The sequence below is a fragment of the Oreochromis niloticus genome, linkage group LG18 (genome assembly GCF_001858045.2).
Source record: "Oreochromis niloticus isolate F11D_XX linkage group LG18, O_niloticus_UMD_NMBU, whole genome shotgun sequence".
Taxonomy (NCBI): Eukaryota; Metazoa; Chordata; class Actinopteri; order Cichliformes; family Cichlidae; genus Oreochromis; species Oreochromis niloticus.
Genome location: NC_031982.2, coordinates 13,888,376 through 13,906,859, shown reverse-complemented (window position 1 = coordinate 13,906,859; position 18,484 = coordinate 13,888,376). Strand labels below are relative to the sequence as shown.

At 41.3% G+C, this 18,484-nt stretch overlaps 1 protein-coding gene across 1 annotated transcript in view; it reads right to left on the bottom strand.

The window, feature by feature from the left end:
- LOC102078004 (deleted in malignant brain tumors 1 protein) overlaps positions 1-18,484 on the bottom strand; it is a 46,049-nt gene that overhangs the window by 1,141 nt on the left and 26,424 nt on the right. The window contains exons 6-8 of the mRNA XM_025900445.1: positions 3,998-4,306; positions 3,264-3,551; positions 2,075-2,407 (exon numbers count right to left, since the gene is read on the bottom strand). Coding sequence (XP_025756230.1) covers positions 2,075-2,407; positions 3,264-3,551; positions 3,998-4,306 — 930 coding nt within the window. The remainder of the gene's footprint in view (positions 1-2,074; positions 2,408-3,263; positions 3,552-3,997; positions 4,307-18,484) is intronic.

The following is an 18,484-nucleotide window of genomic DNA, read 5'->3' as shown; positions in this document are numbered from 1 at the left end:
TTCGGTTTAGAAAGCTTTAGATTTGTGTTATTTTAAGTGTGTAGCCACACTTACATGATGTAACTGTGAGACTCAAAGTGATTTTGAAGGATTCAACAAAAGTATTTAATGTGCTGTGAAGAAATTAACATTTTATAGCCACAATTTTCAGGCACTTAACAGGTGTGGGTTATTTCTTTGTTCAACTTTTTCTCATAACATATGGCATCATTAAACTTGATTAAAACCACATACTTACAAAAAATGTTTAAATATTCCAAGTATTTTTTAAATCCTTTTTCTGTGTCATCGAAAACCTTCCAACATGATGCAGTCAAACTATCACTGCCATGATCAGTAGATGCTACTGACTGTGTGTAGATGGAGGAACCATTAGCGGATGTATAAAGACTGACAGGACCGAAATGAAAGTGTTCCATTTATTTTGGCTAATGACAAGCATTAGCAAAACAAAGGTCATAAAGAGAAACTGAAACCCTTAACATGGAAAACACACTAGAGCAAGATAAAGACCTGCTCTGTCAAATGGAAAAGTGAGACAACAACTATATACAGTACAGACACACTAGTGATGGGATTTCCGGCTCTTTTTAGAGAACCGGCTCTTCAGGTTGTTTTGCTGCTTTAATTAATTTATTATTAACAACAATATAAAATTATGCACAAAAGGAATTATTAATGTAAAAAAACCGTGGTTTTATTTATATATGTTTATATATAAATATATATGGTAGCCCCTAGAGACAAAGCATGTACAAACTCCAAAACACATTGCTAGCGTTAACTGACCTTCCAAAACAGAGCTACCTAGATCACTTAAATTACACAATTGAAAGCATATGTGTATTGTTTGTGTATTTATACACAAGCACTCATATATATTCAAATAATTCAAAAAAATGTTCATTTACCTTTTACTACCACACACCAAATCCGGTCGTTGGTACTTGCTGGCTTGTGTAGCCACTAGGTAACAAAAGCTCAACACTGCGCCTAGCATCCTGGAGCACTTCTGTTGTGTTTTGTATGTGCTTCGGAGTTTTTACGTGTTTTGGTGTTTTTATGTGTTTTGGTGTTTGTACGTGCATCGTGGTTTGTACGTGCGTCAGAGTTTGTACGTACTTTGTCTCTAGCAGCCACCGTAAATATACTTGTATTTATTCACCCCACATAAAATGTAATAAATAAATCATATAATACAAAAACCAACTATTTACATTTCAACTTTTAACTATTTAAATTTTCATCTTTTTCCTTTTTTAAACAAATTTAAAGTGAAACAACACAAAACACTGCAAACCACAACACAATTAAATATAAATTAAAATATGAAAACAAAAAGAAGATGCATATTCTCTGTCATATGGGCCTGCATGAATAAACTTTCTGAATCCTTTATCATCCGCAACTGAAAATAGTTGTGGATGATTACTATACCTTTCTAATGTGATGTTGTTGTCCCTGGCTCTCTTTCTCTCTCTTTCTCTCCCGCTCTGTTCCTGTGCTACTGAGAGTGTAACTACCGCCCCTCCCCCCTCTGCCCAAGGCAAGCACAAGGCTCGCGTGCGGAGTGAAGCGGGAAAAAAAGTGCGAGAGAGAGGGTGAGAGAAAGAAAAAAAAAAAACCCCACGGCTCCCAATAAAGACCCGGCTCGCATCGTTCACTTCAAAGAGTCGGCTCTAAGAGCCGTTTCGTTCGCGACCGACACATCACTAAGACACAGGGAAGCAGAGACAGCTGGGGAGAACGAGACACAGCTGAATTAAATCACAGAAAACTAAACAATGGAAGCAAAAGTAAAAGCAAAGCACAAGTAACTCTCGCTCTCAAAATAAAACACGAAGTGCGATAACTAAATGTGGAAAACAGACACATGAATGAATGAGCAGAGAACACTGAGCGAGGAATTAAACTTTAAAGCAATGAAGAACTGAAAACAAGACTAAATAGACTAAGAACAAGTGCAAATGCAAAACAAGACTTGAAAGTTTAAAAAACTCAAAACATTACGTAAACTGACCCAGGACACTCACAGCAAACAGAAATGTTGAGTTCTGTTGTCTCCTTAACTTACATATAACGGAGATATTAATCCACTCTGTCTCAGGAGAAGTGAATGTTCCTTCTGTCAGAGTTATCTCGTACACACAGTTGTAGCGGCCCTCGTGTTCAAAGTCAGCTACAGGGAAACTAAAGGAGGCTGAGTTGTTGACAGATGTCTTGGTGTGTTTCATGCGTTTCATGTTGGAGCCAGAGTAGATGAGATTGAAAACTCCTCCTGAATAGTGTTCATTGTTTGAGCAGGTGAAGATGAAGCTGTAGCCCTTCATGATTTCTCTACCTTCAGGAACCTCAGCCAGTCCTCCATTTGGAGATGTCACAGAGATGCTGGGCTGTTGCAGCGACACTGAGAACAAAAGAAACAATAAATAAAGAAGCTCTATTGAAAAAGAGGCACCACCTGGTGGCTGAAAAAACTCTGTCACTGTTTTAATGCGTGTGTCATGTGTGAATATGATCCAGATGTTTTTAATTGACTGAAAACATTTAATCCATCATTAAACAAACAAGACAGCTCAGGATTGTCGAGCTGCTATAATTCTTTATCCCTCAAGAATAGGACAACATTTCTCTACCAAAAGTCCAGCAATTCTTTGGTGCTCAGACATTTCAGATTAATTCAGTTTTTATATATATTGAGAATTCAAAACACATCAAGGTGCTTTATATTATAAGATAAAGACTGTACAGTGTTAAAGAGAAACCACACCAATCACATAACCCCCTATGAATTAGCACTTGGCAACATTGGGAAAGAAAGGCTCCCTTTTAACAGGAAGAAACCTTTGACCAAACCAAGGATTTCGATTCTAGATTTAACAGGGAGTTAATGAAGAAATGCCAACATGAGAGAAATATGCTTTCTCTTTCTCTCAGACTCTCGCAGCTGCATTTTGGATTAACTGAAGGCTTTTCTGGGAGTTTTTAGGGCAGGATGAATATGAAAAGTTTTATTCACATGGCATGTATTTTAATTTATTGATTGCAGTGAACACTGGCATGCAATGAAGTTGGGTTTCTGCAATCTTAGACATAATTGGGAAGTGACTATTAAGTGTTGCCGTTGATCGATGAACTGCTGAAATTAAGACTTCTTATCTTAATGGATGTTATATTTTCATGCTAATAGCCTGTAGTGGGCGTAACAAGTAAACACAGTATTTTCCTGTCACTGTAATATAAACAATATTACATTTTATTACCAGTTACAGAGACGGTGACAGAGTCACTTGTGGAGATGCTGGAGTCGTGTGAATATTCACACTGGTACAATCCATCCTTGTCAAAATCTACTTTGAGCATCTTGAATGTAGCAGAGTTGGTAGTTGTTGTTTTTTTCTGATTGAATGAGCCTGAAATCTGCTTCAGAGTAAATTCTCCTTGTAGAAGCTGTTGGCTTTGAGGTGATATTGAACAAGTGATGCTGACATCACTTCTCCGCTCAACTTTACCAGCAGGAATCATGAAGATTCTGGGCTTTGGGAGGATCACTGAGAAAACAGCAGTCATGGAGAGAGGATTCAATTAAAAATGGCAAAAAGTTTACTTTATATATTAATAATTGTCATGAAAATTTCAAATAAACCTGCAAACACCTCGGTGAGCATGATTTCAAGTGAGCTTAATAACATATTGCAATATGGAGAGACTCTGGTCAAACACCTAAGCAGTCTCTGACAATGGCTGCCATCCTCACATCTTATATACCCACACTAACAAAGACTCTATGTAACTCTTACATGTTACACATGTGTGATAGAGCATAAGGCCCATTTACGGTGCACATACATACAACTGGTAATGTGATTCTACCATTACTAAAGTGATATGGTTAAACTATGTGATCAATACAAAAAGAAAGAAACCTCCCACCACATAATAGTATTTAAATATTATTAATATTTAATGATAAATATTTTAAAAAATCACTTCTCACCTGAGCAGACAACACCGGCGTCTTTACTGTGTGTACAGTCATGTGTCCCAAATCCTCTGTGCTGACACTCAGTCAGAGATCTCTCACTTCCTGAACAGGACACATCATCAAGCCAGATGGATCCACTTCCCTCACCAAAGCGGGCTGATACAGCAGCACTCTGTGCCGTTCCACAGCCGAGCTCTCTGCAAACCACCTCAGCATCATTCATGTCCCAGTTATCATCACAGACTGTTCCCCAAGTGTGGTTGTAAAAGATTTCGACTCTTCCAGAGCACAAAGTGCTTCCAGATAATCTGACTGGCACACCTAGGCACAGTGAACATAATAAACAATAAGACAAAACATTTTGATGGACTGAATGTTATTCAGTGTGTAATTAATTCATGAGTGCAATCATTTGCAAACTTTACATCACTGAGCTGCTCACTGATCATAAAAAACAAACAAAAGAACGATCCTATTTATATACTTTATGATAAGTTCACATTTCAGTGTTGAATGTTATTATAGGACGCTTCAATCATATTAAATCAGTTTCTTTTGACAGCTCTCACTCATCACTTTGTTTGTCAGGCTGTGAATAATTAATATTGAATGACAACAAACAAGTCAAGCTAATAATTTTTCATAAATGCTGGAATTGTAAATGATAATAATGTCAAATGAAATATGCCTTTAAATTCCTCACACAGTTTAAGATAAAGACAAAACCAAAAGATAATGAAATAAATAGTAAAAATAGTGTAAAAAACATGGTATTGACCTTTATTATTAACTTACCTTCGATTAGTAAAGTTTCTTACCTGAACAGATGACACCAGCATCCTTATTGTGTGTACAGACATGTTTCCCAAATCCTCTGTGTCGACACTCCGTCAGAGATCTCTCACTTCCTGAACAGGACACATCATCAAGCCAGATGGATCCACTTCCTTCACCAAAATGAGCGGACTTAGTGGCTTTCAGTGCTGTTCCACAGTTTAACTGTCTGCAGACCACCTCAGCATCATTTAAGTCCCAGCCATCATCACAGACTGTTACCCAAGTGTTGTTGTAAAAGATTTCAACTCTTCCAGAGCAACGAGTGGACCCAGTTAATCTGATGCGTGCACCTGAACTCAGAGTACATGCATTTAATGTTTTAAATGAACATTTTTGTGAGACTCATTTCTGTACATTAAATAAGTTTCTATCATCTCAAGTTCACTCAGACCCACAGTGCAGAAATACATTTTTGTCTTTTAATTATTAGCAGTTTAAAAAGATGATGGAAAACATATTTCTCTGTACATTATAGCTGTGAGTTAATGATAAATCTGTTGATAATTAAAGATGTACCTGAACAGATGACACCAGCATCTTTATTGTGTGTACAGCTGTTTTTCTCAGATCCTCTGTGCTGACACTTGTTTATAGACCTTTCACTTCCTGAACAGGCCACACCATCAAGCCAGATTGGTCCACTTCCTTCACCAAAATGAGCCTCTTTAGGGGCTGCCAATGCCGTGCCACAGTCTAAGTGCCTACAGACCACCTCAGCATCATTTAAGTCCCAGCTATCATCACAGACTGTTCCCCATCTTTTTTGATGGTAGATTTCAACTCTTCCAGAGCAACGAGTTGACTGAGGCCCAGATAATCTGATCCCTAAACACAAAACACAGAAATCATATATTTGATTATGATTGTAAAGTTTTCTGCAAAATATTGAAGGAAATGATTTCAAAATCTTTGAACAGGTGAGCCTTTATTAACTACACACAACACACACACACACACACACACACACACACACACACACACACACACACACACGATGGCGATCAAATGCAGGCTACTATTAAAGAAAGCAAAGGTTGCATTCCAAAAGTTCCTCCTATCTCCTTTTCCTAACCTCTTTTTCTTGACCACTGGTGTCCTAATACTGTGACGCTAGATATCCACCATGTTGAAACTACAGATGGACTACAAAATGTTCATCTTACTTCACTACAGTGGTTCTAACCCTGTTTTTTGAATGTAAAGCTCATTCAAACAGACATATTTCTCTCTGGATTACAGCTGGATTGGATTATTTTGAATTGAATACAGTGCGATCGTGGCTCAAGAGTTGGGAGTTCGCCTTGTAATCGGAAGGTTGCCGGTTCGAGCCCCGGCTTGGACAGTCTCGGTTGTTGTGTCCTTGGGCAAGACACTTCACCCGTTGCCTACTGGTGGTGGTCAGAGGGCCCGGTGGCGCCAGTGTCCGGCAGCCTCGCCTCTGTCAGTGCGCCCCAGGGTGGCTGTGGCTACAACGTAGCTTGCCATCACCAGTGTGTGAATGTGTGTGTGAATGGGTGGATGTCTGGATATGTAAAGCGCTTTGGGGTCCTTAGGGACTAGTAAAGCGCTATATAAATACAGGCCATTTACCATTTCACCATGATTTAAAACAAGTCTCACCTGAACAGATGACACCAGCATCCTCACCATGTCCACAGGAGTGTGTCCCAAATCCTCTGTGCTGACAATCAGTTAGAGAACTTTCACTTCCTGAACAGGACACTTCATTCAGCCAGATTTGTCCTGTTCCTTCACCAAAGTGAGCTGACTGAGTGGCATTCAGGGCTGGTCCACAGTCTAAATGTCTGCAGACCACCTCAGCATCTTCTGTGCTCCACCCATGGTCACAGACTGTTCCCCATACTTTATTGTGATAGATTTCAACTCTTCCAGAACACTGCGTGGACTGATGTCCAGCTAATCTGATTCCTAATCAGAAAACAAAGAAAATATAGACTTTATTATAAATGTAATGTTTTGAAGAAGGCAATGTTTGTGTAAGATATATTTTTCTAACACAATTCAGTAATTTGAAGTTAAACAAGTGGGGAAAAAGAAAAAGACATTAACCAGACAATTTTCAGGAAGCAGGTTGGTGACCATGCAAAGAAGGGGGGAACTGAGGACGACATGACAAAAGATAAAGGGGTGGGGGGGAATAAATACACAACAGGTAATGCGGCAGAGGAAACAAGTGGGATTACAGCTGGCACTAATAACAGAGACAATGTAAGTAAAGCTAAATACAAATTGCAAGAGACAAGAGACCATCAAAATAAAACAGGAACTAACATAATGACACAGACTCAACCCTCCAAACTTGACACAAGCACAGAAAGATAAAAAAAAAACATGGAGACAAGACTGACTTCACACCAGAAGGAATAATGACAAAACACACAGATAAAATTAGGACAGAATGGACACAAAAGGGAACTAATATCATCTAAGAAAAAAATATGGATAACAAAATGGCAAAATACAAAGGAGAAAACAAAAATTCGAATCCAAAAACACAATACAGAGGAAAAGTTACACTGCAAGAACATAACAATGAGCTCAAACAGACAATCAGAACAAGGGAAAAAACAGGACGTAAAACTAAACCACAGCCTTCAATGTAAAACAGGAAGTTAACAAAAAACAACTAACACTACAAATGTTGACAGAGACAGAGGAACGTAAAAGACATGGTGAAGTACTAAGAACTAGGAGAACTAAAAGCCAGTGGAAACCTCAGTCACCAAGGCAGACACAGTACGACAGACAAACCAGTTGGCATTGTGAATGAGAGACATTTGTTCACAGACAGCAGGAACTATTTTAGGAAGTCTTGGTGTCTTTGTGCAGAAGTTTCACTTATTTGAATAAATCCATATTTCTCTGGATTACAGGTGTATGGACCATTTTGTTACTGAAAACTGTGCATGATCCAAAAAGCATTTCACCTGAACAGATGACACCAGCATCCTCATGATGTCCACAGGAGTGTGTCCCGAATCCTCTGTGCTGACAATCAGTTAGAGAATTTTCACGTCCTAAACAGGACACACCAGCCAGCCAGATTTGTCCACTTCCTTCACCAAATTGAGCTGATCGAGTGGCTTTCAGTGCTGATCCACAGTCTAACTGCCTGCAGACCACCTCAGCATCTTTTGGGTCCCAACCATGGTCACAGACTGTTCCCCATCTTTTTTTAAGGTAGATTTCAACTCTTCCAGAGCACTGAGTGGACCCAGAACCAGCTAATCTGATGGGCACACCTAAATGCAGAAAACACAAAGAATCTATATTTTAAACAGAGAATAAAGTATGTTTTGAATGTTTTTAGTTGTTGATTCTGGTAACTATTTGAGAATGTTTATTAAGTTTCGATGACATAAAATTTATTAACACAGTTAAAGACAAAAATGACAAAAGCCACATATAATCCCCACGGTGGTGTTTGGCCAAAGCCACCGAGAGTTTTAAATTGATGAATAATGGACAGATTCCTGTTTGGATTACAGGTGCCTTCATAGTAGAACATGTTATTACTCAATACTGCACAGTTCATATGGTTACTGTATGAACTCAGGTCCTCTGCTTTCTCTGAAATTCAGCATAAAGCAGATTGACAAAAAACCCTTCTAGGTGGTAAAAATGATAAGACAGGAAGTTCATTTACTGGCATTTGACATTTTTTGGACAGTCCTAAATATATTTTACCTGAACAGATGACACCAGCGTCCTTTTGGTGTGTACAGTCATGAGTCCTAAATCCTCCATGCTGACACTCAGTTAGAGAACTTTCACTTCCTGAACAGGTCACATCATCAAGCCAGATTTCCCCAGTTCCTTCACCAAAGTGAGCTGATTGAGTGGCATCCAATGCTGATCCACAGTCTAACTCTCTACAGACCACCTCAGCATCTTTTATGTCCCAGCCATCATCACAGACTGTTCCCCAGCTGTTCTTGTGATAGATTTCCACTCTTCCAGAGCAACGAGTTGACTGAAACCCAGCTAATCTAATTCCTAAACACAAAACATATAGCTAATTGTAATTATGATGTTATATACTGTTTAATAAATGCATCTATTTCAACATCTGTGACAGATACATTTGTCCATCAATATCCGGTTATTTAAAGATTACGAAAATGACAATAACTACACACAGTCAAGTGAGTATCTAAATGAAGAACATGCTAACATGTTACACTGGGAGAACATGGGAGCTCAGACACAAAATCAAATCAAGGGGAAGACATATGAAGGTAAATATGTTTTAAAATGTGAGAGCCTGTAGAGTAAAAAAGTGAGGCTGTGCAGAAAAACTTTAACTTGTAATTTAAAATGTTCACTTATTGTTTTTTTTACACACTAATGTTTTGAATTCACAGTTACAGAACAAAATATTCACAAACATTTAGAATGATATGCTTAGAGCTGCAAACTTGTAATTCAAATTTACTGGTGGGACATGCCCGAACACCTCACCCAGGAACCGCCCAGGAAGCATCCTTGTCAGATGCCCGAACCATTTTGATGTGGAGGAACAGCGACTTTACTCTGAGCCCCTCCCAGATGGCTGAACTCCTTTCCCTATCTCTAAGAAAAAGGCCAGCCACCCTTCAGAGGAAGCCCATTTGCGTGGCTTGTATCCACAATTTCGTTCTTTTGGTCACTACCCACAGCTCATGACCATAGGTGATGGTAGGACGTAGGTCGACCGGTACATTAAGTGAGATGTCTCACTGGGGAATGTTCTCTCATTGTTATAGTTATAGTTTATTTATTTATATAGCACATTAATTACAATAGGAATGTTAACCAAAGTGCTGTACAAGAATACAAAATACCTAGTAAAATAACTTATAATATTGGTACCAAACATCAATTAAAGCTGCAAGCAGCGTTATGAGGGCCCTCGCACCCCGGCACGTCGGGCCACGCCCAACACCTACAACCAGCACGTCCGATCTGATGTCACATTGATGGAATTCATGCCTAGAACCACCAGCTAACGATTCATCTCATTCAATCATTATTATAATCGTCCCACTAGGTGGCGCTCTAACCATTACTGACAAATGGGATAACAAACATTTCCGACCTTGAGTCTCATCACGCCTGCGAACTTTGGGAGAGATTGGACATTGTGTTTTTGAGTGACAGCAGATTACTGCTTTTTGGCGAGGGATTGAAACTCCACGTGCCGCCATGGCCACCCCGTTTCCCTGAACGTAAAAAGCTTCGCAATTTAACATCACAAAGGTCTTTAGATTCCACACACAGGAGATCGGGTTAATCTGATGAAATCCCTTGGAGGAGTTCGTCAAAGTATGAGGCCTGAAAAGAGGTGAAAAAGTGGCTAAAATTACACCTTAATTTTAAAATGGCTGACTTCCTGTTGGATTTGGGATATTGCTCCAAGAGACTTTTTTGTACATCTTGATATCCTCCATAAGCTTACCAGGTTTCAGACTTATAAATAAAACACAGAGCAGGGGCTGATGTTTTGAAATTTTGTAGGGGGCGCTGTGGAGCCATTTTGCACTATTCAAGGAAAATGATCACATAACAACAAAGCCCTCATCACATTGGAGGTTTGGGCCAAATTCCAAGACTTTTGAAAATTTCCAAGCCCCTCAAAAGTCACTTCGTCTTTCATGGTGAACCGCGTTGCCACCAGGGTGCGCCGTTCAGTTTAAAGTCACAATTTTCGCACAGAAGCATCATGAAGGACTGATGGTGATACTCACCGCTTTTGAGGTGGCCACGATGAACCTGTGAAAATCAGTACAACAAAATGAAAGACATGACATTTCCTGGTGCCACTAGGTGGCGCTCTACGTATTCCTGACAATGGGCATATCAATCTGTTCAGTGCGGGTCTGACATCATCCCTGTAAAATCTGGTTCTGATCAGCCTGGATTTCATTGAGTTACACTAATTTGTTTCTTCATGGCGAGACCTCAATGTTCGCCATGCTGCTGGGGTCACACCCTTCAGCGAAAACTCACAGTTTTCTCTGTAACCCAAGACCAACTCCTTAAGGCTTTCCTGGAGAAATTTGAGGCTGCAGATGTCACCCATTACAATACTGTACCCCAAAGTGTAAAACATGACACTTCCTGTTCCCACTAGGTGGCGCTGTCGCTGATGTCAAATATGGCACTTGAAATATGTTCAGTGGTGGAGCCTTATCATATGTGTCCACTTTGGTCCAGATGGGACAATGTATGACAGAATGAGAGGCAATACGATTTTCATGGCGAGTCATCGAAATTCGCCGTGGCGCCACGGCCTCACCGTATCCCGAGAACTCAAAAGCTCCGCAATTTAACATGGCCCAGGTGTGTAGTTGGCACTGACCAAATATGAAGCTTAAACAATGAAATCCCAAGGAGGAGTTCGAAAAAGTTCGAGGCATGGAAATGGCAAAATTAGAGCCAAAATGTCACCTTCACTTCCAAATGGCGGACTTCCTGTTGGGTTTGCATCAATGGGCCCACAGACTTTTTTGTTCGTCTTGGCATGATACACATGTGTGCCAAATTTCATACATGTAGCTCAAATGATGTGTTCGTAGGGCTGCATTTAACAAGGCATAGGTGGCGCTACAGAGCCATTTCCCAATGCTCATATGTAAAACCATTAAAATACAAAATTTTTCACCAGACCTGGCATGTGTGCAAAATTTCATGAGTTTTTGAGCATGTTAAAGCCCTCAAAAAGGCCATTCATTTCAATGAAAAATAATAATAATAATAATAATTAAAGCTGCAAGCAGCGATATGAGGGCCCTCGCACCCCCGGCGCGTCGAGCCAAGCCCAACACCTAAAACCAGCGCTTCCGATCTGATTTCACATTGATGGAATTCATGCATTTAACCACCAGCTAAAATTTCATCTCATTCAACCATTATTATAGTCGTCCCACTAGGTGGCGCTCTAACCATTACTGACAAATGGCATAACAAACATTTCCGAGCTCGAGTCTCATCACGCCTGCGACCTTTGGGAGAGATTGGACATTGTGTTTTTGAGCGACAGCAGGTTACTGCTTTTTGGCGAGTGATTGAAACTCCACGTGCCGCCATGACCACCCCGTTTCCCTGAACGTAAAAAGCTTCGCAATTTAACATCACAAAGGTCTTTAGATTCCACACACAGGAGATCGCGTAAATCTAATGAAATCCCTTGGAGGAGTTCGTCAAAGTATGAGGCCTGAAAAGAGGGGAAAATGTCGCCAAATTTACACATTAATTTTAAAATGGCTGACTTCCTGTTGGATTTGGGATATTGCTCCAAGAGACTTTTTTGTACATCTTGATATCTCCAATAAGCTTGCCAGGTTTCAAACTCATACATAAAACACAGAGCAGGGGCTGTTGTTTTGAAATTTTGTAGGGGGCGCTGTGGAGCCATTTTGCGCTGTTCAAGGAAAAGGAACATATAAAAAGAAATCCCTCATCACATTAGAGGTGTGCGCCAAATTTCAAGACTTTTTAAACTTTTCAAGCCCCTCAAAAGCCACTTCATCTTTCATGGTGAACTGCGTTGCCACCAGGGTGCGCCGTTCAGTTTATAGTCACAATTTTCTCACTGAAGCATCAAGAGGGACTGATGGTGATATTCACCGCTTTTGAGGTGGCCACGATGAACCTGTGAAATCAGTACAACAAAATGAAGACATGACATTTCTGGTGCCACTAGGTGGCGCTCTACGTATTCCTGACAATGGGCATATCAATCTGTTCAGGGCGGGTCTGACATCATCCCTGTAAAATCTGGTACTGATCAGATTGGATTTCATTGAGTTACACTAATTTGTTTCTTCATGGCGAGACCTCAATGTTCGCCATGCTGCTGGGGTCACACCCTTCAGCGAAAACTCACAGTTTTCTCTGTAACCCAAGACCAACTCCTTAAGGCTTTCCTGGAGAAATTTGAGGCTGCAGATGTCACCCATTACAATACTGTACCCCAAAGTGTAAAACATGACATTTCCTGTTCCCACTAGGTGGCGCTGTCCCTGATGTCAAATATGGCAGTTGAAATATGTTCAGGGGTGGAGCCTTATCATATGTGTCCACTTTGGTCAAGGTCGGACAATGTATGACAGAACGAGAGGCAATAAGATTTTCATGGCGAGTCATCGAAATTCGCCACGGCGCCACGGCGTCACCGTATCCCGAAAACTCAAAAGCTCCGCAATTTAACATGGCCCAGGTGTGTAGTTGACACTGACCAAATATGAAGCTTGTACGATGAAATTCCAATGAGGAGTTCGAAAAAGTTCGAGGCATGGAAATGGCAAAATTAGAGCCAAAATGTCACCTTCACTTCCAAATGGCGGACTTCCTGTTGGGTTTAGGACATGGCCATAATAGACTTTTTTGTGCGTCTCCGAACGTTAGATATGTGTTCCGAGTTTTATACATGTAGGTCATACCCATCTCGGGGGCTCGCGTTTCTCATTTTTCTAGGTGGCGCTACTGAGCCAATTTTCCCTGGACATGTCTACGGACATTAAAATACGTAAATTTTCACCAGACCTGAGGCGTGTGCAAAATTTCATGAGTTTTCGAGCATGTTTAGGCCCTCAAAGGCCGATTCATTTGCCGAAATAATAATAATAATAATAATAATAATAATTAAAGCTGCAAGCAGCGTTATGAGGGCCCTCGCACCCCGGCACGTCGGGCCACGCCCAACACCTACAACCAGCACGTCCGATCTGATGTCACATTGATGGAATTCATGCCTAGAACCACCAGCTAACGATTCATCTCATTCAATCATTATTATAGTCGTCCCACTAGGTGGCGCTCTAACCATTACTGACAAATGGGATAACAAACATTTCCGACCTTGAGCCTCATCACGCCTGCGAACTTTGGGAGAGATTGGACATTGTGTTTTTGAGTGACAGCAGATTACTGCTTTTTGGCGAGGGATTGAAACTCCACGTGCCGCCATGGCCACCCCGTTTCCCTGAACGTAAAAAGCTTCGCAATTTAACATCACAAAGGTCTTTAGATTCCACAGACAGGAGATCGGGTTAATCTGATGAAATCCCTTGGAGGAGTTCGTCAAAGTATGAGGCCTGAAAAGAGGCGAAAAAGTGGCTAAAATTACACCTTAATTTTAAAATGGCTGACTTCCTGTTGGATTTGGGATATTGCTCCAAGAGACTTTTTGTACTCTTGATATCCTCCATAAGCTTACCAGGTTTCAGACTTATAAATAAAACACAGAGCAGGGGCTGATGTTTTGAAATATTATAGGGGGCGCTGTGGAGCCATTTTGCACTATTCAAGGAAAATGATCACATAACAACAAAGCGCTCATCACATTGGAGGTTTGGGCCAAATTCCAAGACTTTTTAAATTTCCAAGCCCCTCAAAAGTCACTTCGTCTTTCATGGTGAACCGCGTTGCCACCAGGGTGCGCCGTTCAGTTTAAAGTCACAATTTTCGCACAGAAGCATCATGAAGGACTGATGGTGATACTCACCGCTTTTGAGGTGGCCACGATGAACCTGTGAAAATCAGTACAACAAAATGAAAGACATGACATTTCTGGTGCCACTAGGTGGCGCTCTACGTATTCCTGACAATGGGCATATCAATCTGTTCAGGGCGGGTCTGACATCATCCCTGTAAATCTGGTACTGATCACATTGGATTTCATTGAGTTACACTAATTTGTTTCTTCATGGCGAGACCTCAATGTTCGCCATGCTGCTGGGTCACACCCTTCAGCGAAAACTCACAGTTTTTCTCTGTACCCAAGACCAACTCCTTAAGGCTTTCCTGGAGAAATTTGAGGCTGCAGATGTCACCCATTACAATACTGTACCCCAAGTGTAAACATGACATTTCCTGTTCCCACTAGGTGGCGCTGTCCTGATGTCAAATATGGCAGTTGAAATATGTTCAGGGGTGGAGCCTATCATATGTGTCCACTTGGTCAAGGTCGGACAATGTATGACAGAACGAGAGGCAATAAGATTTTCATGGCGAGTCATCGAAATTCGCCGTGGCGCCACGGCCTCACCGTAACCCGAAAACTCAAAAGCTCCGCAATTTAACATGGCCCAGGTGTGTAGTTGACACTGACCAAATATGAAGCTTGTACGATGAAATTCCAATGAGGAGTTCGCAAAAGTTCGAGGCATGGAAATGGCAAAATTAGAGCCAAAATGTCACCTTCACTTCCAAATGGCGGACTTCCTGTTGGGTTTGCGTCAATGGGCCCACAGACTTTTTTGTTCGTCTTGGCATGATACACATGTGTGCCAGATTTGAGACATGTAGCTCAAACGATGTGTTCGTAGGGCTGCATTTAACAAGGCATAGGTGGCGCTACAGAGCCATTTCCCAGTGCTCAAATGTAAAACCATTAAAATACAAAATTTTTCACCAGACCTGGCATGTGTGCAAAATTTCATGAGTTTTCGAGCATGTAAAGCCCTCAAAAAGGCCCTGTTTTTGCCTGAATAATAATAATAATAATAATAATAATAATAAGAACGGAGCAGATACAATAGGGCCTTCGCACTCTCGGTGCTCGGGCCCTAATAATAATATAATAATAATAATAATAAGAACAGAGCAGATACAATAGGCCTTCGCACTTTTGTGCTCGGGCCCTAAATTAAAGCTGCAAGCAGCGATATGAGGGCCCTCGCACCCCGGCACGTCGAGCCAAGCCCAACACCTAAAACCAGCGCTTCCGATCTGATGTCACAGTGATGGAATTCATGCATTAACCACCAGCTAAAATTTCATCTCATTCAACCATTATTATAGTCGTCCCACTAGGTGGCGCTCTAACCATTACTGACAAATGGCATAACAAACATTTCCGAGCTCGAGTCTCATCACGCCTGCGACCTTTGGGAGAGATTGGACATTGTGTTTTTGAGCGACAGCAGGTTACTGCTTTTGGCGAGTGATTGAAACTTCACGTGCCGCCATGACCACCCCGTTCCCTGAACGTAAAAAGCTTCGCAATTTAACATCACAAAGGTCTTTAGATTCCACACACAGGAGATCGCGTAAATCTAATGAAATCCCTTGGAGGAGTTCGTCAAAGTATGAGGCCTGAAAGAGGGGAAAATGTCGCCAATTACACATTAATTTTAAAATGGCTGACTTCCTGTTGGATTTGGGATATTGCTCCAAGAGACTTTTTTGTACATCTTGATATCTCCAATAAGCTTGCCAGGTTTCAAACTCATACATAAAACACAGAGCAGGGGCTGTTGTTTGAAATTTTGTAGGGGGCGCTGTGGAGCCATTTTGCGCTGTTCAAGGAAATGAACATATAAAAAAATCCCTCATCACATTAGAGGTGTGCGCCAAATTCAAGACTTTTTAAACTTTTCAAGCCCCTCAAAGCCACTTCATCTTTCATGGTGAACTGCGTTGCCACCAGGGTGCGCCGTTCAGTTTATAGTCACAATTTCTCACTGAAGCATCAAGAGGGACTGATGGTGATATTCACCGCTTTTGAGGTGGCCACGATGAACCTGTGAAATCAGTACAACAAAATGAAAGACATGACATTCCTGGTGCCACTAGGTGGCGCTCTACGTATTCCTGACAATGGGCATATCAATCTGTTCAGGGCGGGTCTGACATCATCCCTGTAAATCTGGTACTGATCAGATTGGATTTCATTGAGTTACACTAATTTGTTTCTTCATGGCGAGACCTCAATGTTCGCCATGCTGCTGGGGTCACACCCTTCAGCGAAAACTCACAGTTTTCTCTGTAACCCAAGACCAACTCCTTAAGGCTTTCCTGGAGAAATTTGAGGCTGCAGATGTCACCCATTACAATACTGTACCCCAAAGTGTAAAACATGACATTTCCTGTTCCCACTAGGTGGCGCTGTCCCTGATGTCAAATATGCAGTTGAAATATGTTCAGGGTGGAGCCTTATCATATGTGTCCACTTTGGTCAAGGTCGGACAATGTATGACAGAACGAGAGGCAATAAGATTTTCATGGCGAGTCATCGAAATTCGCCGTGGCGCCACGGCCTCACAGTAACCCGAAAACTCAAAAGCTCCGCAATTTAACATGGCCCAGGTGTGTAGTTGACACTGACCAAATATGAAGCTTGTACGATGAAATTCCAATGAGGAGTTCGCAAAAGTTCGAGGCATGGAAATGGCAAAATTAGAGCCAAAATGTCACCTTCACTTCCAAATGGCGGACTTCCTGTTGGTTTAGGACATGGCCATAATGACTTTTATGTGCGTCTCCGAACGTTAGATATGTGTTCGAGTTTTATACATGTAGGTCATACCCATCTCGGGGGCTCGCGTTTCTCATTTTTCTAGGTGGCGCTACTGAGCCAATTTTCCCTGGACATGTCTACGGACATTAAAATACGTAAATTTTCACCAGACCTGACGCGCAAATTTCATGAGTTTTCGAGCATGTTTAGGCCCTCAAAGGCCGATTCATTTGCCGAAATAATAATAATAATAATAATAATAATAATAATAATAATAATAATAATTAAAGCTGCAAGCAGCGATTGAGGGCCTCGCACCCCGGCGCGTCGAGCCAACCCAACACCTAAAACCACGCTTCCGATCTGATGTCACATTGATGGAATTCATGCATTTAACCACCAGCTAAAATTTCATCTCATTCAACCATTATTATAGTCGTCCCACTAGGTGGCGCTCTAACCATTACTGACAAATGGCATAACAAACATTTCCGAGCTCGAGTCTCATCACGCCTGCGACCTTTGGGAGAGATTGGACATTGTGTTTTTGAGCGACAGCAGGTTACTGCTTTTTGGCGAGTGATTGAAACTCCACGTGCCGCCATGACCACCCGTTTCCCTGAACGTAAAAGCTTCGCAATTTAACATCACAAAGGTCTTTAGATTCCACACAGGAGATCGCGTAAATCTAATGAAATCCCTTGGAGGAGTTCGTCAAAGTATGAGGCCTGAAAAGAGGGGAAATGTCGCCAAATTACACATTAATTTAAATGGCTGACTTCCTGTTGGATTTGGATATTGCTCCAAGAGACTTTTTGTACATCTTGATATCTCCAATAAGCTTGCCAGGTTTCAAACTCATACATAAACACAGAGCAGGGGCTGTTGTTTTGAAATTTTGTAGGGGGCGTGTGGAGCCATTTTGCGCTGTTCAGGAAAATGACATATAAAAAGAATCCCTCATCACATTAGAGGTGTGCGCCAAATTCAAGACTTTTTAAACTTTTCAAGCCCTCAAAAGCCACTTCATCTTTCATGGTGAACTCGGCACCAGGGTGCGCCGTTCAGTTTATAGTCACAATTTTCTCACTGCATCAAGAGGGACTGATGGTGATATTCACCGCTTTTGAGGTGGCCACGATGACCTGTGAAATCAGTACAAAAATGAAAGACATGACATTTCTGGTGCCACTAGGTGGCGCTCTACGTATTCCTGACATGGGCATATCAATCTGTTCAGGGCGGGTCTGACATCATCCTGTAAATCTGGTACTGATCAGACTGGATTTCATTGAGTTACATATTTGTTTCTTCATGGCGAGACTCAATGTTCGCCATGCTGCTGGGGTCACACCCTTCAGCGAAACTCACAGTTTTCTCTGTAACCCAAGACCAACTCCTTAAGGCTTTCCTGGAGA